The following is a 24,968-nucleotide window of genomic DNA, read 5'->3' as shown; positions in this document are numbered from 1 at the left end:
ATAGTTTTATATAGTTTTATATAGTTTTATATAGTTTTATATAGTTTTATAGAGTATAATATAGTTTTATATAGTTTTACATAGTTTTATATAGCTTTATATAGCTTTATATAGTTTTATACAGTTTTATATAGTTTTATATAGTTTTGTATAGTTTTATATAGTTTTATAAAGTTTATATACTTTTATACAGTTTTATTAATTTTATATAGTTTTACACAGTTTTATATATTTTTATATAGTTTTGTATAGTTTTATTAGTTTTATATAGTTTCATATTGTTCCATATAGTTTTATTAGTTTTATATAGTTTTATATAGTTTTATATAGTTTTATATAGTTTTATATAGTTTTATATAGTTTTATATAGTTTTATATAGCTTTATATAGCTTTATATAGTTTTATACAGTTTTATATAGTTTTATATAGTTTTGTATAGTTTTATATAGTTTTATAAAGTTTATATACTTTTATACAGTTTTATTAATTTTATATAGTTTTACACAGTTTTATATATTTTTATATAGTTTTGTATAGTTTTATTAGTTTTATATAGTTTTATATAGTTTTCATATAGTTTTATTAGTTTAGTATACTTTTATTTAGTTTTATATAGTTTTATATATTGTATACAGTTTTATACAGTTTTATATAGTTTTATGTAGTATTATATAGTTTCATATAGTTTTATATAGTTTCATATTGTTCCATATAGTTTTATTAGTTTTATATAGTTTTATATAGTTTTATATAGTTTTATATAGTTTTATATAGTTTTATATAGTTTTATATAGTTTTATATAGCTTTATATAGCTTTATATAGTTTTATACAGTTTTATATAGTTTTATATAGTTTTATATACTTTTTTAGAGTTTTATATAATTTTATATAGTTTTGTTAGTTTTATTAGTTTTATACAGTTTTATATAGTACAATATAGGTTTATATAATTTTATTAGTTTTATATAGTTTTATACAGTTTTATATAGTTTAATTACTATTATATAGTTATATATAGTTTTATATAGTTTTATCAGTTTTATATAGTTTTATATAGTTCTATATAGTTTTATTAGTTTAATATAGTTTTATATACTTTTATATAGTTTTATATAGTTTTATTGAGTTTTATATAGTTTTATATAGTTTTATATAGTTTTATATAGTTTTATTGAGTTTTATATAGTTTTATATAGTTTTAATATAGTTTTATATAGTTTTAAATAGTTCTGCATAGTTTTATAGAGTTTTATATAGTTTTATATAGTTTGATATTGTTTGATATAGTTTTATAGAGTTTTATAAAGTTTTATATTGTTTTATATAGTTTTATTTGTTTCATAAAGTTTTATATAGTTTTATATAGTTCTGTTAGTTTTATACATTTTTATATAGTTTTATATAGTTTTATATAGTTTTATAGAGGTTTATATAGTTTTACATAGTTTTGTTAGTTTTGTACAGATTTACATAGCTTTATAGGGTATTATATAGTTTTATATAGTTTTATTAGTTTTATACAGTTTTATATAGTTTTTTATAGTTTTATATAGTTTTGATAGTTTTATATAGTTTTATATAGTTTTATATAGTTTTATTAGTTTTATGTAATTTTATATAGTTTTATATAGTTTTATATAGTTTTATATAGTTTTATTAGTTTTATGTAATTTTATATAGTTTTGATATAGTTTTATATAGTTTTATATAGTTTTATATAGTGTTATATAGTTTTATATAGTTTTATATAGTTTTATATAGTTTTATAAAGTTTTATACAGTTTTATATAGTTTTATACAGTTTTACATACTTTTATATAGTTTTATTTGTTTTGTATAGTTTTATATAGTTTTATATAGTTTTACACAGTTTTATATATAGTTTTGTATTGTATTATATAGTTTTATATAATTTTATATAGTTTTATGTAGTTTTATTAGTTTTATATACTTTTAAACAGTTTTATTAGTTTTACATAGTTTAATATAGTTTTACATAGTTTTATATAGTTTTATATAGTTTTATATAGTTTAATATAGTTTTATATAGTTTTACACAGTTTTATATTGTTTTATTAGTTTGATATAGCCTTATACAGTTTTATATATTTTTATATAGATTCATATAGTTTTATTAGTTTTATATAGTTTTATATAGTTTTACATAGTTTTATATAGCTTTATATAGTTTTATTAGTTTTATATAGTTTCATATAGTTTTATATAGTTTTATATAGTTTTATGTAGTTTTATTAGTTTTATATACTTTTAAACAGTTTTATTAGTTTTACATAGTTTAATATAGTTTTACATAGTTGTATATAGTTTTATATAGTTTTATATAGTTTAATATAGTTTTATATAGTTTTACACAGTGTTATATTGTTTTATTAGTTTGATATAGCCTTATACAGTTTTATATAATTTTATATAGATTCATATAGTTTTATTAGTTTTATATTGTTTTATATAGTTTTATACAGTTTTATATAGCTTTATATAGTTTTATTAGTTTTATATAGTTTCATATAGTTTTATGTAGTTGTATATAGTTTTATATAGTTTTATATAGTTTTATATAGTATAATATAGTTTTATATAGTTTTATATAGTTTTATATAGCTTTATATAGTTTTATATAGTTTTATATAGTTTTATATTGTTCTATATACTTTGATATAGTTTTATATAGTTTTATATAGTTTTATATAATTTATATAGCTTAATATAGTTTTATATAGTTTTACACAGTTTTATATAGTTTTATTAGTTTTGTTCAGTTGTATATAGTTATATTAGTGCGATATAGCCTTATACAGTATTATATAGATTTATATAGATTCATATAGTTTTATAAAGTTTTATATAGTTCTATATAGTTTTATTTAGTTTTATATAGTTTTATATAGATATATATAAAGTTTTATATAGTTTTATATAGCTTTACATAGTTTAATATAGTTTTATATAGTTTTATATAGTTTTATATAGTTTTATATAGTTTTATATTGTTTTATATAGTTTTATATAGTTTTATATAATTTTATATAGTTTTATACAGTTTTATATACTTTTATACAGTTTTATATACTTTTATACAGTTTTATATACTTTTATATAGTTTTATATAGTTTTATATTGTTTTATATAGTTCTATATAGTTTTATATAGTTTTATATAGTTTTATATAATTTTATATAGTTTTATATAGTTTTATATAATTTTATATAGTTTTATATAGTTTTATATAGTTTTATTCGTTTTATATAATTTTATGCAGTTTTATATAGTTTTATATAGTCTTATATTGTTCTATATAGTTTTACATAGTTTTATATAGTTTCATATTGTTCTATATAGTTTTATTAGTTTTATATAGTTTTATATAGTTTTATATAGTTCTATATAGATTTATATATTTTTATACAGTTTTATATAGTTTTATATAGTTTCATACAGTTTTGTACAGTTTTATATAGTTCCATATAGTTTTATATAATTTTATATAGTTTTATATAGTTTTATATAGCTTTGTATAGTTTTATATAGTTTTATACAGCTTTATATACTTTTATATAGTTTTACATAGTTTTGTATAGTTTTATATAGTTTTATATAGTTTTACATAGTTTTAGATACTTTTCATATAGTTTTATATAGTTTCATATAGTTTTATATAGTTTTATTTGCTTTGTATAGTTTTATATAGTTTTATATTGTTTTATATAGTTCTATATAGTTTTATATAGTTTTATATAGTTTTATATAGTTTTATATACTTTTATATACTTTTATACAGTTTTATATGTTTTGTATAGTTTTAAATAGTTTTATTAGTTTGATATAGCCTTATACAGTTTTATATAGATTTATATAGATTCATATAGTTTTATTAGTTTTATATAGTTTCATATAGTTTTGTATAGTTTTATATAGTTTCATATACTTTTATATAATTTTGTATAGTTTTATATACTTTTATATAGCTTCATATAGTTTTATATAGTTTTATATAATTTTATGCAGTTTTATATAGTTTTATATAGTCTTATTTTGTTCTATATAGTTTTACATAGTTTTATATAGTTTCATATTGTTCTATATAGTTTTATTAGTTTTATATAGTTTTATACAGTTTTATATAGGTTTATACAGTTTTACATACTTTTATAAAGTTTTATTTGTTTTGTACAGTTTCATATCGCTTTATATAGTTTTATATAGTACTATATAGTTTTATACAGTTTTATGTAGTTTTATATAGTTTTATATAGTTTTATATAGTATTACACAGATTTATATAGTTTTATTAGTTTTATATAGTTTTATATAGTTTTATATAGTTCTATATAGATTTACATATTTTTATACAGTTTTATATTGTTTTATTAATTTGATATAGCCTTATACAGTTTTATATATTTTTATATAGATTCATATAGATATATTAGTTTTATATAGTTTTATATAGTTTTATATAGCTTTATATAGTGTTATACAGTTTTATATGGTTTTATATAGTTTTATATAGTTTTATATAGTTTCATATAGTTTTATATAGTTTTATATAGTTTTATATAGTTTTATATAGTTTTATACAGTTTTATATAGTTTTATATAGCTTTATATAGTCTTACTAGTTTTATATAGATTTATATAGTTTCATATAGTTTTATATAGTTTTACATAGTTTTATATTGTTTTATTAGTTTGATATAGCCTTATACAGTTTTATATATTTTTATATAGATTCATATAGTTATATTAGTTTTATATAGTTTTATATAGTTTTATATAGCTTTATATAGTTTTATTAGTTTTATATAGTTTTATACAGTTTTATATAGTTTTATATAGATTCATATAGTTTTATTAGTTTTATATAGTTTTATATAGTTTTATATAGTTTTATACAGTTTTATATACTTTTATATAGTTTTATTTGTTTTGTATAGTTTTATATAGTTTTATTACTTTGATATAGCCTTATTCAGTTTTATACAGATTTATATAGATTCATATAGTTTTATTAGTTTTATATAGCTTTATATAGTTTTATAAAGTTTTATATAGTTTTATACAGTTTTATATACTTTTATATAGTTTTATTTGTTTTGTATAGTTTTATATAGTTTTATTAGTTTGATATAGCCTTATAGAGTTTTATATAGATTTATATATATTCATATAGTTTTATTAGTTTTATATAGTTTTATATAGTTTTTATATAGTTTTATTAGTTTTATATAGTTTAATATAGTTTTATATAGTTTTACACAGTTTTATATAGTTTTATTAGTTTTATATAGTTTTATACAGTTTTATATACTTTTATATAGTTTTATTTGTTTTGTATAGTTTTATATAGTTTTATTACTTTGATATAGCCTTATACAGTTTTATACAGATTTATATAGATTCATATAGTTTTATTAGTTTTAAATAGCTTTATATAGTTTTATATAGTTTTATATAGTTTTATATAGTTTTATATAGTTTTATATAGTTTTATATAGTTTTATATAGTTTTATATAGTTTTATATAGTTTTATATACTTTTATACAGTATTATATGTTTTGTATAGTTTTATATAGTTTTATTGGTTTTATACAGTTTTATATAGTTTTAATATAGTTTTATTAGTTTTATATAGTTTTACACAGTTTTATATAGTTTTATACAGTTTTATAAAGTTTTACACAGTTTTATATAGTTTTATATAGTTTTATATAGTTTCATATAGTTTTATATAGGTTTATATAGTTTTATATAGTTTTATATAGTTTTACACAGTTTTATATAGTTTTACACAGTTTTATTTAGTTTTATTAGTTTTATATAGTTTTATACAGTTTCATATAGTTTTATATTGTTTTGTATAGTTTTATATAGTTTTATATAATTTTATTAGTTTTATATAGTTCTTTATAGTTTTTATACAGTTTTGTTACTTTTATATAGTTTTACATAGTTTTATATAGTTTTATATAGTTTTATTAGTTTTGTATAGTTTTATATAGTTTTATACTGTTTTATACAGTTTTACATGGTTTCATATAGTTATATATAGTATTATATAGATTCATACAGTTTCATTAGTTTTATATAGTTTTATTAGTTTTATTTAGTTTTATACAGTTTTATATAATTTTATATAGTTTTACACAGTTTTATATAGTTTTATTAGTTGTATATAGTTTTATTCAGTTTTATATAGTTTTATATAGTTTTGTATAGTTTTATACAGTTTTATATAGTTTTATATAGTTTCATAGAGTTTTATATAGTTTTATATAGTTTTATACAGTTTTATATAGTTTTATATAGTTTTATATTGTTCTATATAGTTTTATACAGTTTCATATAGCTTTATTAGTTTTATATGGTTCTATATAGTTTTTATGCAGTTTTATTACTTTTATATAGTTGTACATAGTTTTATATAGTTTTATATAGTTTCATATAGTTTTATATAGTTTAATATAGTTTTATATAGTTTTACACAGTTTTATATAGTTTTATTAGTTTTATATAGTTTTATACAGTTTTATATAGTTTTACATAATTTGATATTGTTTTAATAGAATATTATACGTTTCTATAGTTTTATACAATTTCATATAGTTTTATTACTTTTATATAGTTTTATATAGTTTTATTAGTTTTGTATAGTTTTATATAGTTTTATACAGTTTTATACAGTTTTACATGGTTTCATATAGTTATATATAGTATTATATAGATTCATTCAGTATCATTAGTTTTATATAGTTTTATTAGTTTTATTTAGTTTTATACAGTTTTATATAGTTTTATTAGTTTTATATAGTTTTATACAGTTTTATATAGTTTTATTTAGTTTTGTATAGTTTTATACAGTTTTATATAGTTTTATATAGTTTCATATAGTTTTATATAGTTTTATTTGTTTTGCATAGTTTTATATAGTTTTAGTAGTTTGATATAGCCTTATACAGTTTTATATAGTTTTAAATAGATTCATACAGTTTTATTAGTTTTATATAGTTTTATATAGTTTTATATAGTTTTATATAGATTTATATAGTTTTATATAGTTTTACACAGTTTTATATAGTTTTATTAGATTTATATAGTTTTATATAGCTTCATATAGTTTTTTATAGTTTTATATAATTTTACACAGTTTTATATATCTTTATTAGTTTTATATAGTTTTATACAGCTTTATATAGTTTTATATAGATTTATATAGTTTCATATAGTTTTATTTGTTTTGTATAGTTTTATATAGTTTTATTAGTTTGATATAGCCTTATACAGTTTTATATAGTTTTAAATAGATTCATATAGTTTTATTAGTTATATAGTTTTATATCGTTTTATATAGTTTTATATAGTTTTATATTGTTTTATATAGTTTTATATAGTTTTGTACAGATTTATATACTTTTATATAGTTTTATTTGTTTTGTATAGTTTTATACAGTTTTATTAGTTTGATATAGCCTTATACAGTTTTATACAGTTTTAAATAGATTCATATAGTTTTATTAGTTTTATATAGTTTTATATTGTTCTATATAGTTTTGTACAGTTTCATATAGCTTTATTAGTTTTATATAGTTCTATATAGTTTTTATACAGTTTTATTACTTTTATATAGTTGTACATAGTTTTATATAGTTTTATATAGTTTTATATAGTTTTATATAGTTTTATATAGTTTAATATAGTTGTATATAGTTTTACATAGTTTTATATAGTTTTATATAGCTTTATATAGTTTTACATAGTTTAATATAGTTTTATATAGTTTTATATAGTTTTATATAGTTTTATATAGTTTTATTAGTTTTATACAGTTTTATATAGTTTTATATAGTTTTATATAGTTTTATATAGTTTTATATAGTTTTATATAGTTTTATTTGTTTTGTATAGTTTTATATAGTTTCATGTAGTTTTATATAGTTTTATACAGTTTTATTAGTTTTAGACAGTTTTATATAGTTTTATTAGTTTTATATATTTTAACATAGTTTCATATAGTTTTATATAGTTTTATATAGTTTTATATAGCTTTATATAGTTTCATATAGTTTTACATAGATTCATATAGTTTTAATAGTTTTATATAGTTTTACATAGGTTTATATAGTATTATTTGTTTTGTATAGTTTTATATAGCTTCATATAGTTTTATATAGTTCTATATAATTTTACACAGTTTTAAATAGCTTTATTAGTTTTATATTGTTCTATGTAGTTTTATATAGTTTTATATAGTTTTTTATAGTTTTATATAGTTTTATATAGTTTTATATAGCTTCATACAGTTTTTTATAGTTTTATATAATTTTACACTGTTTTATATAGCTTTATTAGTTTTATGTAGTTTTATACAGTTTTATATAGTTTTATATAGATTTATATAGTTTCATATAGTTTTATTTGTTTTGTATAGTTTTATACAGTTTTATATACTTTCATATACTTTTATTTGTTTAGTATAGTTTCATATAGTTTTATTAGTTTGATATAGCCTTATACAGTTTTATATAGATTTATATAGATTCATATAGTTTCATTAGTTTTATATAGTTTGATATAGTTTTATGTAATTTGATATTGTTTTAATAGAATTTTATACGTTTGTATAGTTTTATACAGTTTCATATAGTTTTATTAGTTTTATATAGTTTTATATAGTTTTGTATAGCTTTATATAGTTTTATATAATTTTATATAATTTTATACAGTTTTATATAGTTTTATATATAATTTTATATTGTTCTATATAGTTTTATACAGTTTCATATAGCTTTATTAGTTTAATATAGATCTTTATAGTTTTTATACAGTTTTATTACTTTTATATAGTTGTACGTAGTTTTATATAGTTTTATATAGTTTTATTAGTTTTATATAGTTTTATACAGTTTTATATAGTTTTATTAATTTTATATATAGTTTTATATAGTTTTATATAGTTTCATATAGTTTTATATAGTTTTATATAGTTTTATATAGTTAACTATAGTTTTATCAGTTTTATATAGTTTTATATAATTTTATATCGCTTTATTAGTTTTATATAGTTTTATACAGTTTTATACAGTTTTATATAGATTTATATAGTCTTATATTGTTCTATATAGTTTTACATAGTTTTATATAGTTTCATATTGTTCTATATAGTTTTATTAGGTTTATATAGTTTTATATAGTATTACACAGATTTATATAGTTCTATATAGATTTATATATTTTTATACAGTTTTATATAGTTTTATATAGTTTTACACAGTTTTATATTGTTTTATATAGTTTTACATAGTTTTATATAGTATTACACAGTTTTATATAGTTTTCATACTTTTATATAGTTTTATACAGTTTTATATAGTTTTATATAGTTTTGTACAGTTTTATACAGTTTTATGTAGTTTTATATAGTTTTATATAGTTTTATATAGTTTTATATAGTTTTATTTGTTTTTTATAGTTTTATATAGTTTTATATAGTTTTATATCTCTCTATATAGGTTTATATAGTTTTATATAGTTTTATATACTTTTATATAGTATTACACAGATTTATATAGTTTTATTAGTTTTATACAGTTTTATATAGTTTTATATAGTTTTATATAGTTCTATATAGATTTATATATTTTTATACAGTTTTATATAGTTTTATATAGTTTCATATAGTTTTGTACAGTTTTATATAGTTTCATATAGTTTTATATAATTTTATATAGTTTTATATAGTTTTATATAGCTTCATATAGTTTTATATAGTTTTATATAATTTTATAGAGTTTTATATAGTTTTATATAGTTCTATATAGTTTTATTTGTTTTGTATAGTTTTATATACTTTTATTAGTTTGATATAACCTTATACAGTTTCATATAGATTCATATAGTTTAATTGGTTTTATATAGTTTTATACAGTTTTATTAGTTTTATGCAGTTTGATATAGTTTTTATATAGTTTTATTAATTTTATATATAGTTTTATATAGTTTTATATAGTTTCATATAGTTTTATTTAGTTTTATATAGTTTTATATAGTTAACTATAGTTTTATCAGTTTTATATAGTTTTATATAATTTTATATCGCTTTATTAGTTTTATATAGTTTTATACAGTTTTATACAGTTTTATATAGATTTATATAGTCTTATATTGTTCTATATAGTTTTACATAGTTTTATATAGTTTCATATTGTTCTATATAGTTTTATTAGTTTTATATAGTTTTATATAGTTTTATACAGTTTTATATAGTTTTATACAGTTTTACATACTTTTATATAGTTTTATTTGTTTTGTATAGTTTTATATAGTTTCATATTGTTCTATATAGTTTTATTAGTTTTATATAGTTTTATACAGTTTTATACAGTTTTATACAGTTTTACATACTTTTATATAGTTTTATACAGTTTTACATACTTTTATATAGTTTTATTTGTTTTGTATAGTTTTATATAGTTTTATATAGTTTTATATAGTTTTATATAGTTTTATATAGTTCTATATAGATTTATATATTTTTATACAGTTTTATATAGTTTTATATAGTTTCATATAGTTTTGAACAGTTTTATATAGTTTCATATAGTTTTATATAATTTTATATAGTTTTATATAGTTTTATATAGCTTCATATAGTTATATATAGTTTTATATAATTTTATAGAGTTTTATATAGTTTTATATAGTTTTATATAGTTTTACATAGTTTTATATAGTTTTATATAGTTTAATATAGTTTTATATAGTTTTACACAGTTTTATATTGTTTTATTAGTTTGATATAGCCTTATACAGTTTTATATATTTTTATATAGATTTATATAGTTATATTAGTTTTATATAGTTTTATATAGTTTTATATAGTTTTATATAGTTTTATATAGTTTTATATAGTTTTATATAGTTTTATATAGTTTTATATAGTTTTATATAGTTTCATATAGTTTTATATAGTCTTATATAGTTTTATATAGTTTCATTTAGTTTTATATAGTTTATATCCTTTGTATAGTTTTATTTGTTTTTTATAGTTTTATATAGTTTTATTACTTTGATATAGCCATATACAGTTTTATACAGATTTATATAGATTCATATAGTTTTATTAGTTTTAAATAGCTTTATATAGTTTTATATAGTTTTATGTAGTTTTATATTATTTTATACAGTTTTATTGGTTTTATACAGTTTTATATAGTTTTTATATAGTTTTATTAGTTTTATACAGCTTTATATAGTTTTATATAGTTTTATGTAGTTTTATATTGTTTTAAACAGTTTTATTGGTTTTATACAGTTTCATATAGTTTTTATATAGTTTTATTAGTTTTATATAGTTTTATATAGTTTTATATTGCTTTATATAGTTTTATATAGTTTTATACAGAATTATATAGTTTTATACAGTTTTATATACTTTTATATAGTTTCATTTGTTTTGTATAGTTTCATATAGTTTTATTAGTTTGATATAGCCTTATACAGTTTTATATTGTTTTATATAGATTCACATAGTTTTATTAGTTTTATATACTTTGATATAGTTTTATATAATTTGATATTGTTTTAAAAGAATTATATACGTTTATATAGTTTTATACAGTTTCATATAGTTTTATTAGTTTTATATATCTCTATATAGTTTTTATACACTTTTATTACTTTTATATAGTTTTACATAGTTTTATATAGTTTTACATAGTTTTATATAGTTTTATATAGTTTTATATAGTTTTATATAGTTTAATATAGTTTTATATAGTTTTACACAGTTTTATATAGCTTTATTAGTTTTATATAGTTTTATACAGTTTTATATAATTTTATATAATTTATATAGTTTTATATAGTTTTATATAGTTTTATATAGTTTTATATAGCTTTATATAGTTTTATATAGTTTTATATAGTTTTATATAGTTTTATATACTTTTATATACTTTTATACAGTTTTATTTGTTTTGTATAGTTTTATATAGTTTTATTAGTTTGATATAGCCTTATACAGTTTTATATAGATTTATATAGATTCATATAGTTTTATTAGTTTTATATAGTTTATATCCTTTGTATAGTTTTATTTGTTTTGTATAGTTTTATATAGTTTTATTACTTTGATATAGCCATATACAGTTTTATACAGATTTATATAGATTCATATAGTTTTATTAGTTTTAAATAGCTTTATATAGTTTTATATAGTTTTATGTAGTTTTATATTATTTTATACAGTTTTATTGGTTTTATACAGTTTTATATAGTTTTTATATAGTTTTATTAGTTTTATACAGCTTTATATAGTTTTATATAGTTTTATGTAGTTTTATATTGTTTTAAACAGTTTTATTGGTTTTATACAGTTTCATATAGTTTTTATATAGTTTTATTAGTTTTATATAGTTTTATATAGTTTTATATTGCTTTATATAGTTTTATATAGTTTTATACAGATTTATATAGTTTTATACAGTTTTATATACTTTTATATAGTTTCATTTGTTTTGTATAGTTTCATATAGTTTTATTAGTTTGATATAGCCTTATACAGTTTTATATTGTTTTATATAGATTCACATAGTTTTATTAGTTTTATATACTTTGATATAGTTTTATATAATTTGATATTGTTTTAAAAGAATTATATACGTTTATATAGTTTTATACAGTTTCATATAGTTTTATTAGTTTTATATATCTCTATATAGTTTTTATACACTTTTATTACTTTTATATAGTTTTACATAGTTTTATATAGTTTTACATAGTTTTATATAGTTTTATATAGTTTTATATAGTTTTATATAGTTTAATATAGTTTTATATAGTTTTACACAGTTTTATATAGCTTTATTAGTTTTATATAGTTTTATACAGTTTTATATAATTTTATATAATTTATATAGTTTTATATAGTTTTATATAGTTTTATATAGTTTTATATAGCTTTATATAGTTTTATATAGTTTTATATAGTTTTATATAGTTTTATATAGTTTTATATAGTTTTATATACTTTTATATACTTTTATACAGTTTTATTTGTTTTGTATAGTTTTATATAGTTTTATTAGTTTGATATAGCCTTATACAGTTTTATATAGATTTATATAGATTCATATAGTTTTATTAGTTTTATATAGTTTTATATAGTTTTATATAGTTTTATATAATTTTATGTAGTTTTATATTGTTTAATACAGTTTTATTGGTTTTATACAGTTTTATATAGTTTTTATATAGTTTTATTAGTTTTATATAGTTTTACACAGTTTTATATAGTTTCATACAGTTTTATAAAGTTTTACACAGTTTTATATAGTTTTATATAGTTTTATATAATTTATATAGTTTTGTATAGTTTAATATAGTTTTATATAGTTTCATATAGTTTTATATAGGTTTATATAGTTTTATATAGCTTTATATAGTTTTACACAGTTTTATTTAGTTTTATTAGTTTTATATAGTTTTATACAGTTTTATATAGTTTTATATAGTTTTGTATAGTTTTATATAGTTTTATATAATTTTATTAGTTTTATATAGTTCTTTATAGTTTTTATACAGTTTTGTTACTTTTATATAGTTTTACATAGTTTTATATAGTTTTATATAGTTTTATATTGTTTTATATAGTTTAATATAGTTTTATATAGTTTTACACAGTTTTACATAGTTTTATCAGTTTTATATAGTTTTATACAGTTTTATATAGTTTTATATAGTTTTATATAGTTTTATGTAGTTTTATATAGTTTTATATACTTTTATATACTTTTATACAGTTTTATATAGTTTTATATAGTTATATATAGTTTTATGTAGTTTTATATAGTTTTACACAGTTTTATATTGTTTTATTAGTTTTATATAGTTTTATACAGTTTTATATTCTTGTACCGTCACAGATCCGGCTCGAAGGACCAACAAATGTTGCGTAGTAGATCCGGCTCGAGATACCGAAAAATGCGACGTCGCACGTACACGAATACTAACGCGGATTAAATTCCTCGGCTGGGGTTGTAAATCCCAGCTTTAACTTTAGGTCTCGTTAATACTCGCGACGCGTCGATTTACGAATTTCTTCAGAAATCGACTGATTCAATTCTGATCTCCGACTGGTTGAGATCAGATCTCTAGTTGCAGTTGTCCCGAACGATGGACTGACTACTGTTTGAATGAATGAATGATATCTCGTTACTCCGAACGATTGAGTATCTGAGATATTGTCACTCCGAACGATTGAGCGACTTATGTGTCCCGAACGATGGACTGAACGTTGAATAAGCGAAATTCTCTGAGATGATCGAAAAAACCTCGTGTGTCGTCACTCCGAACGATTGAGCGACTTATGTGTCCCGAACGATGGACTGAACGTTGTATAAGCGAAAATTCCTTTGAGATATGTCACTCCGAACGATTGAGTGAAAAAAAAAAAAAAAAACCTTTGAGTGCGATCCTGTAGGTGTTTTTATACGACACCTACAGGTTTTGTGTCGAGTGCGCTGATTGGGAAATTGAAAATACCCAATCAGCACATAATTCCAAAAATCGGGGGCGTCTTGGACGACGCCCCTTGGCCTGCCCTCTTGGTGCAAGGGTGAGGGCAATGGCCACGTGCGAGGGATCCTCGAAGATTTGCCGATGCCTTGGAAATTTCCTCCAAGTTGACGCATGGCTAGCGGAACCGTTACGAACGAGGTTCGCGTCGACCCTTCGGAAATTCCCGGTTTATGATATGGTCGGTTGTCTGTACGAACGACAAAAATTCCAAAACTATTGTCTGGAGATGCGCGGATTAACTAAATGATTTTCTCATGGTTTAGGGTGCGATTGCCCCTTGTAACTAAAATAAATAAACTGAGTTCGAAAAAAGCTAATCCCGAAAGTAAATTTGTTGGCACGTCCATATCATAAACGAACCTTCGAGGATTTTCTCCGTTTTGTTCCGCGTCGGACGGAACATGCTCCCCCCCGTTGATCGGTACGAACGATCAATGTATCCTGTGCCTGAGTCCTTAGCGTTGCGGTGCTGCTAATCTGACTCCGAGTCAGGTAGAGGCGCCAATTGCCTCACGTTCCGTCGGTAGGTCCCGTGGCTGGTCCGAACGGTGACTGCCCGAATTACCCCATCCGCCCCAGGATGCGTAGCTACCACTCGTCCGAGGTGCCAGGCCAAAGGTGGAAGGTTGTCCTCCTTCATGACCACGACGGTCCCCTCTCGTATGTGGTGGGTGCCGGTTGTCCACTTATGCCGCTCGTTCAGATGGTGGATATACTCCTTATGCCACCTGGCCCAGAAATGTCGCTTGACCTTCTGGATGTGTTGCCAGGTGGACAGCCTGTTCGTCGGTGTTCCGCTGAAATCAATCTCAGCAAGACTCGTAAAGGAATCACCGATCAGGAAATGGCCGGGAGTCAGGGCGGACGGATCATTGGGATCCGCGGATAGGGGGGTGAGAGGACGCGATTTGAGGATGGCCTCGACTTCGGTTACGAACGTGTTGAATTGTTTGAGGGTGAACAATTCGTCGCCTACAACCCGTTTCACGTGATGTTTGAAGCACTTCACTGCGGCTTCCCATAGGCCACCGAAATGTGGCGATAAGGCTGGCATGGAGTGCCAGGAGATCGTGTTGTCCGTTGTGAATCGCCGCAGTTGCTCGTCCTTTGAGAGTGATTGCTATAATGCCTTGAGTTCGTTGTCGGTTCCGACAAAATTCGTGCCATTGTCGGAATAGATGTTACGGCATAGCCTCCTCCGTGCTATGAACCATTTTAGGGCCGCGATGAATCCCTCGGTGGTCAGGTCGCCGGCTGCTTCGAGGTGAACGGCCTTCGTCGCGAAGCAGGTAAAAACTGCAACGTACACCTTGACTCGGGTCCGATTTCGGAAGCGCCGCTCCTTGACACTGAACGGACCGCAATAATCAACGCCGCAGTTGTAAAATGGCCGAGCGGCGGTGACGCGCGTCGCAGGTAGATTTCCCATGATATAATCCACGGCAGGTGGATTAAGTCGGAAACACCTGACGCAGCGCCGGATGATCTTGCGTGTTGTGTTTCTCCCATCAATGGGCCAATACGTTTGCCGTACGTTGCAAAGCGTGGCCGTGATGCCTGCGTGGTGGTGTCGCACATGCATCTCGCGTATAATTAGGTCCGTAACGTGATGACCCTTAGGTAATAAGATTGGATGTTTCTTTGCGAAAGGTAACTCGGACCTTTGCAGACGTCCGCCGACGCGCAATAATCCCTTTTCGTCGAGAAACGGTGTAAGGTATCGGAGTTGGCTCTTGGGGTGCAGCCTTGCGGATTCCAGGTCCTTAATATCCTTTTCGAAAGCCGTGGATTGGACCATTTTTACGATGCGGAATTCGTCTTCATGATTTTCCTCGACGGTCAGCGGACCAGCGGTGCGATGACGAACACGGAGGCAATACGCGACGATTCGCGTGAGCCCTTTGATCCACGAGTATTGAGTGAGAATCTCGTCACTCCGACCGATTGAGTTCGCGAGACATGTCACCCCTTTCGTTTCGGGTATCTCGCTCGAGACCGTGTATCTCGAAATTGGCCACCTTGCTTGCTCCGTCGCGAGCCAGTCCGGACCGTGGAGCCACAATGAATTTCGGACGAACTGTGCGGGCATTAGTCTTCTTAAAATCAAGTCGGCCGGATTGTATTCCGACTTGACATGGCGCCACGTGTTTATCTCGGTTTTGCCCTGTATGTCGGCCACGCGGTTGGCCACGAATGTTTTTAACATACAGGGCTGTGTGATGATCCAATTCAACACTATTGTGGAATCGGTCCACAAAAATGTCTGATGGATCTTAACCGAAATCGCCCGTTGGATGGAGGTGACTAAGGACGCTAGAAGTACGGCACCGCACAGCTCTAGACGTTCGAGCGTAACCGTCTTGAGTGGTGCAACGCGGGATTTCGCGCAGAGCAGGTGTGTTTCGACGCGTCCTACATCGTCTATCGTACGCACGTACACGCAGGCTCCGTATGCGCGTTCGCTGGAGTCACAGAATCCGTGGAGTTCGAGACGTTGGTGGTTCCTCAGGGTCACGCAGCGGTTGAATTCGATGTCGTTTAGTTCATTAAGTTGCGCTGCGTATGTGGTCCACTCCGTGTAAAGGCTGGCGGGAAGCGATTCGTCCCAGTCGATCTTCAATTGCCATAGACGTTGCATTAGAATCTTGGCGATGATGGTGACGGGTCCAAGAAGTCCTAATGGATCGAATATTTTGGCGATCGTTGACAAGATGGTCCGTTTGCTGACCTTGCCAACGACTTGAATTTCGACCGCATAACGAATCGCATCGTTCCTGGCGTCCCAGGATATTCCCAACGCCTTCATCGTTGTGTCATCGCCGAGGATCTTCGGGTGGATTTGGTCTTCGCGGAGTCCCTTAAGAAGGGCGGGTTCGTTCGACGCCCATTGACGAATGTTCAATCCACCCGGTTGAAGAAGCTCGCCGATTTGATGTTGGATGTGCCTCGCTTCCTCCATTGTGTCGGCGTCCGTGAGGAGATCATCGACGTATGGATCTCGTTTGATGATCCCTGCTGCTTCCGGATGTGCGTTGCCCTCATCGTCTTTGAATGCGACCCGTTTTTCAAGACGGCCATCGAACCTTGGTAGATCGATTTTTGGCAAATGGACCCCGATTGCGGACGACGTTGTTGAGGACGCGGGAGAATTGTTCACGCTTTTTGTCGCCGTTGGTGGTTGCCTGTCTGCTTGCTCCGCGTCTTGTAGCATCGTGATGGCCGTCGCGATGACGTCATCATACTGCTCTGTAACCGCTTCTCGTTCCGCTTCCGTTTGCTCGAAATCTTCGATGAGCCCCAGCTGGTCTTGGATTTCGTAGAAATTGTCGAAAAGCTTTCGCAGCCTCTCGACGCGTTCACGGATTTTTACGCGCTCCTTCGCGGAATCTTGATACGTCTCTAACGCGTTGCTAAGGGACGTAATTTGCGACTTGAATATGCGGCGTTCGTTTTTTAGTAGGCGGACCGTTTGTGCTTGATTTGCACTCGACTCGTTCATTGACGCGTTCGCCATTTCGATGGTAAGAAGTCGAGACGTGGGAAAGTGCAATCAAGGATATCGTACGAGAGGATTCGATCGGTAAATCTTGACGAGCCTACCTTGACTGATGCGGAGGACGTGTTTGTTCGTAGACTTCCCGCAACAGATTGGACTCGTCGTTCCTCGCTCTGTGGCCTGCTGCTCGGCTGCTTTGGACTCGTGTCGTTCGTCCAATCTGGATTCTCGCCGTCAGACCTTGAATCGGACGGTTGACAGCTTCCCTTGGATCCACTTATGCACTGTATTTTCACAAACGCGGATCCGACTCGAGGGACCAAAAATGTGTTCTGTGAAACTCCGGCTCGTAGGATCCGGCTCGAAGGACCAAAAATCTGTACCTCCGGCTAGTACATCCGGCTCGAAGGACCAAAAATATGTACCTCCGGCTAGTACATCCGGCTCGAAGGACCAAAAATATGTACCGTCACAGATCCGGCTCGAAGGACCAACAAATGTTGCGTAGTAGATCCGGCTCGAGATACCGAAAAATGCGACGTCGCACGTACACGAATACTAACGCGGATTAAATTCCTCGGCTGGGGTTGTAAATCCCAGCTTTAACTTTAGGTCTCGTTAATACTCGCGACGCGTCGATTTACGAATTTCTTCAGAAATCGACTGATTCAATTCTGATCTCCGACTGGTTGAGATCAGATCACTAGTTGCAGTTGTCCCGAACGATGGACTGACTACTGTTTGAATGAATGAATGATATCTCGTTACTCCGAACGATTGAGTATCTGAGATATTGTCACTCCGAACGATTGAGCGACTTATGTGTCCCGAACGATGGACTGAACGTTGAATAAGCGAAATTCTCTGAGATGATCGAAAAAACCTCGTGTGTCGTCACTCCGAACGATTGAGCGACTTATGTGTCCCGAACGATGGACTGAACGTTGTATAAGCGAAAATTCCTTTGAGATATGTCACTCCGAACGATTGAGTGAAAAAAAAAAAAAAAACCTTTGAGTGCAATCCTGTAGGTGTTTTTATACGACACCTACAGGTTTTGTGTCGAGTGCGCTGATTGGGAAATTGAAAATACCCAATCAGCACATAATTCCAAAAATCGGGGGCGTCTTGGACGACGCCCCTTGGCCTGCCCTCTTGGTGCAAGGGTGAGGGCAATGGCCACGTGCGAGGGATCCTCGAAGATTTGCCGATGCCTTGGAAATTTCCTCCAAGTTGACGCATGGCTAGCGGAACCGTTACGAACGAGGTTCGCGTCGACCCTTCGGAAATTCCCGGTTTATGATATGGTCGGTTGTCTGTACGAACGACAAAAATTCCAAAACTATTGTCTGGAGATGCGCGGATTAACTAAATGATTTTCTCATGGTTTAGGGTGCGATTGCCCCTTGTAACTAAAATAAATAAACTGAGTTCGAAAAAAGCTAATCCCGAAAGTAAATTTGTTGGCACGTCCATATCATAAACGAACCTTCGAGGATTTTCTCCGTTTTGTTCCGCGTCGGACGGAACAATTCTTTTATATAGTTTTATATAGTTTTATATAGTTTTATATAGTTTTATATACTTTTATATGCTTTTATACAGTTTTATATAGTTTTATATAGTTTTATATAGATTCATATAGTTTTATTAGTTTTATATAGTTTTATATAGTTTTATATAGTTTTATGTAGTTTAATATAGTTTTATATAGTTTTACACACTTTTATATTGTTTTATTAGTTTGATGTAGCCTTATACAGTTTTATATATTTTTATATAGATTTATATAGTTTTATTAGTTTTATATAGTTTGATATAGTTTTAACAGAATTTTATACGTTTATATAGTTTTAAACAGTTTCATATAGTTTTATTAGATTTATATAGTTTTATATACTTTTATATAGTTTTATATTGTTTTATATAGATTCATATAGTTTTATTAGTTTTATATACTTTGATATAGTTTTATATAATTTGATATTGTTTTAATAGAATTTTATACGTTTATATAGTTTTATACAGTTTCATATAGTTTTATTAGTTTTATATATCTCTATATAGTTTTTATACACTTTTATTACTTTTATATAGTTTTACATAGTTTTATATAGTTTTACATAGTTTTATATAGTTTTATATAGTTTTATATAGTTTAATATAGTTTTATATAGTTTTACACAGTTTTATATAGCTTTATTAGTTTTATATAGTTTTATACAGTTTTATATAATTTTATATAATTTATATAGTTTTATACAGTTTTATATAGTTTTATATAGTTTTATATAGCTTTATATAGTTTTATATAGTTTTATATAGTTTTATATAGTTTTATATAGTTTTATATACTTTTATATACTTTTATACAGTTTTATTTGTTTTGTATAGTTTTATATAGTTTTATTAGTTTGATATAGCCTTATACAGTTTTGTATAGATTTATATAGATTCATATAGTTTTATTAGTTTTATATAGTTTTATATAGTTTTATATAGTTTTATATAGTTTTATATAATTTTATGTAGTTTTATATTGTTTAATACAGTTTTATTGGTTTTATACAGTTTTATATAGTTTTTATATAGTTTTATTAGTTTTATATAGTTTTACACAGTTTTATATAGTTTCATACAGTTTTATAAAGTTTTACACAGTTTTATATAGTTTTATATAGTTTTATATAATTTATATAGTTTTGTATAGTTTAATATAGTTTTATATAGTTTCATATAGTTTTATATAGGTTTATATAGTTTTATATAGCTTTATATAGTTTTACACAGTTTTATTTAGTTTTATTAGTTTTATATAGTTTTATACAGTTTTATATAGTTTTATATAGTTTTGTATAGTTTTATATAGTTTTATATAATTTTATTAGTTTTATATAGTTCTTCATAGTTTTTATACAGTTTTGTTACTTTTATATAGTTTTACATAGTTTTATATAGTTTTATATAGTTTTATATTGTTTTATATAGTTTAATATAGTTTTATATAGTTTTACACAGTTTTACATAGTTTTATCAGTTTTATATAGTTTTATACAGTTTTATATAGTTTTATATAGTTTTATATAGTTTTATGTAGTTTTATATAGTTTTATATACTTTTATATACTTTTATACAGTTTTATATAGTTTTATATAGTTATATATAGTTTTTTGTAGTTTTATATAGTTTTACACAGTTTTATATTGTTTTATTAGTTTTATATAGTTTTATACAGTTTTATATTCTTTTATATAGTTTTATATAGTTTTATATAGTTTTATATAGTTTTATATACTTTTATATGCTTTTATACAGTTTTATATAGTTTTATATAGTTTTATATAGATTCATATAGTTTTATTAGTTTTATATAGTTTTATATAGTTTTATATAGTTTTATGTAGTTTTATATAGTTTTATTAGTTTTATACAGTTTTATATAGGTCTGTATAGTTTTATGTAGTTTTATTAGTTTCATATACTTTTAAACAGTTTTATTATTTTTATATAGTTTTATATAGTTTTATTAGTTTTGTATAGTTTTATATAGTTTCATACTGTTTTATACAGTTTTACATGGTTTCATATAGTTATATATTGTATTATATAGATTCATACAGTTTCATTAGTTTTATATAGTTTTATTAGTTTTATTTAGTTTTATACAGTTTTATATAATTTTATATAGTTTTACACAGTTTTATATAGTTTTATTAGTTTTATATAGTTTTATACTGTTTTATACAGTTTTACATGGTTTCATATAGTTATATATAGTATTATATAGATTCATACAGTTTCATTAGTTTTATATAGTTTTATCAGTTTTATTTAGTTTTATACAGTTTTATATAATTTTATATAGTTTTACACAGTTTTATATAGTTTTATATAGTTTAATATAGTTTTATGTAGTTTTACACAGTTTTATATTGTTTTATTAGTTTGATATAGCCTTATACAGTTTTATATATTCTTATACAGATTCATATAGTTTTATTAGTTTTATATAGTTTTATATAGTTTTATATAGTTTTATATAGTTTTATATAGTTTTATATAGTTTTATATAGCTTTATATAGTTTTATGTAGTTTTATATAGTTTTATACAGTTTTATTAGTTTTATACAGTTTTGTATAGTTCTGTATAGTTTTACGTAGTTTTATTAGTATTATATACTTTTACACAGTTTTATATAGTTTTACACAGATTTATACAGTTTATATACTTTTATATAGTTTTATATACTTTTATACAGTTTTATATAGTTTTATATAGATTCATATAGTTTTATTTGTTTTATATAGTTTGATATAGTTTTAATAGAATTTTATACGTTTATATAGTTTTATACAGTTTCATATAGTTTTATTAGATTTATATAGTTTTATATAGTTTTATATAGTTTTATATAGTTATACATAGTTTTATATAGTTTTGTATAGCTTTATATAGTTTTATATAGTTTTATATAGTTTTATATAGTTTTATATAGTTTTATATAGTTTTATATAGTTTTATATACTTTTATATAGATTCATATTGTTTTATTAGTTTTATATAGTTTTACACAGTTTTATATAGTTTTATTAGTTTTATATAGTTTTATATAGTTTTATATAGATTTATATAGTTTTATATAGTTTTATATAGTTTTATATAGGTTTATATTGTTTTATATAGTTTTATATAGTTTTATATAGTTTTATATAGTTTTATACAGTTTTATATAGTTTTATATAGTTTTATATAATTTTATATAGTTTTATATAGTTTTATACTGTTTCATATAGTTTTCCATAGATTCATATAGTTTTATTAATTTTATATAGTTTTATATAGTTATATACTGTATTATATAGTTTTATACAGTTTTATTGAGTTTCATGTAGTATAATATAGTTTTATATACTTTCATATAGTTTTATTAGTTTTATATAGTTCTATATAGTTTTTATACAATTTGATTACTTTTATATAGTTTTACATAGTTTTATATAGTTTTATATAGTTTTACACAGTATTATATAGTTTTATGTAGTTTTATATAGTTTCATATAGTTTTTATATAGTTTTATTAGTTTTATATATAGTTTTATATAGTTTTATATAGTTTTAGATAGTTTTACACAGATTTATACAGATTTATTAGTTTTATACAGTATTATATAGTTTTACACAGTTCTATATAGTTTAATATAGTTTTATATAGTTTTATATAGTTTTACGCAGTTCTATATAGTTTAATATAGTTTTATATAGTTTTATATAGTTTTATTAGTTTTATATAGTTTTATATAGTTTTATATAGTTTTATATAGTTTTATATAGTTTTATATAGTTTTATATAGTTTTATATAGTTTTATATAATTTTATATTGTTTTATACTGTATTATATAGTTTTAAACAGTTTTATATAGTTTTACATAGATTCATATATTTTTATATAGTTTCATATAGTTTTATATAGTTTTATATAGTTTTATAGAGTTTTATATAGTTTTATATAGTTTTACATAGTTTTGAATAGTTTTATATTGTTTTATAGACTTTTATATAGTTTTCTTAGTTATATATAGTTTTATATAGTTTTATGTAGTTTTATATAGTTTTATAGAGTTTTATAGAGTTTTATATAGTTTTATATAGCTTTATATATTTTTATATAGTTTTATCGAGTTTTATATTGTTTTATATAGTTTTATATATTTTTATATAGTTTTATATAGTTTTATATAGTTTTATATAATTTTATATTGTTTTATACTGTATTATATAGTTTTAAACAGTTTTATATAGTTTTACATAGATTCATATATTTTTATATAGTTTCATATAGTTTTATATAGTTTTATATAGTTTTATAGAGTTTTATATAGTTTTATATAGTTTTACATAGTTTTGAATAGTTTTATATTGTTTTATAGACTTTTATATAGTTTTCTTAGTTATATATAGTTTTATATAGTTTTATGTAGTTTTATATAGTTTTATAGAGTTTTATAGAGTTTTATATAGTTTTATATAGCTTTATATATTTTTATATAGTTTTATCGAGTTTTATATTGTTTTATATAGTTTTATATATTTTCATAGACTTTTATATAGTTTTCTTAGTTTCACATTGTTCTGTATAGTTTTATGTAGTTTTGTTAGTTTTATATAGTTTTATATATTTTTATATAGTTTTATATAGCTTTATATAGTTTTATATAGTTTTATAGAGTTTTATATGGTTTATATAGTTTTATATAGTTTTATATAGTTTTAAAGATTTTTATATAGTTTTATATAGTTTTATATAGTTTCGTTAGTTTTATATAGTATTCTACAGTTTTATATAGTTTTAAATAGTTTTATATAGTTTTATAGACATTTATATAGTTTTCTTAGCTTTATATAATTTTATATAGTTTTATGTAGTTTTATATAGTTTTATAGAGTTTTATATAATTTTATATAGCTTTATATAATTTTATATAGTTTTATATAGTTTTATATAGTTTTATATAGTTTTATATAGTTTTATAGAGCTTTATATAGTTTTATATAGTTTTATATACTTTTATATAGTCTTATCGAGTTTTATACTGTTTTATATAGTTTTATATATTTTCATAGACTTTTATATAGTTTTCTAAGTTTTATATAGTTTTATATAGTTTTATGTAGTTTTATATAGTTTTATAGAGCTTTATATAGTTTTATATAGTTTTATATAGTTTTATATTGTTTTATCGAGTTTTATACTGTTTTATATAGTTTTATATATTTTCATAGACTTTTATATAGTTTTCTTAGTTTTATATAGTTTTGTATAGTTTTATGTAGTTTTGTTAGTTCTATATAGTTTTATAGTGTTACATATA

At 22.6% G+C, this 24,968-nt stretch overlaps 2 protein-coding genes across 2 annotated transcripts; both read right to left on the bottom strand.

The window, feature by feature from the left end:
* Window positions 1–15,071: 15,071 nt before the first annotated feature.
* Window positions 15,072–15,653, bottom strand: LOC143175846 (uncharacterized). Its single transcript, XM_076374143.1, has one exon. The coding sequence runs from the start codon at window positions 15,651–15,653 to the stop codon at window positions 15,072–15,074; it is 582 nt and encodes a 193-aa protein (XP_076230258.1).
* Window positions 15,654–15,719: 66 nt separating this feature from the next.
* LOC143175845 (uncharacterized) lies at window positions 15,720–18,167 on the bottom strand. The gene has a single exon (XM_076374142.1). It carries the CDS (start codon window positions 18,111–18,113, stop codon window positions 15,720–15,722), a length of 2,394 nt encoding a protein of 797 aa, XP_076230257.1. The 5' UTR covers window positions 18,114–18,167.
* Window positions 18,168–24,968: the final 6,801 nt, after the last annotated feature.

This window comes from Nomia melanderi, unplaced genomic scaffold (genome assembly GCF_051020985.1).
Source record: "Nomia melanderi isolate GNS246 unplaced genomic scaffold, iyNomMela1 scaffold0227, whole genome shotgun sequence".
Taxonomy (NCBI): domain Eukaryota; kingdom Metazoa; phylum Arthropoda; class Insecta; order Hymenoptera; family Halictidae; genus Nomia; species Nomia melanderi.
Note: the sequence above shows the minus strand (reverse complement) of the source record. Positions and strands in the feature narration are given on the sequence as shown.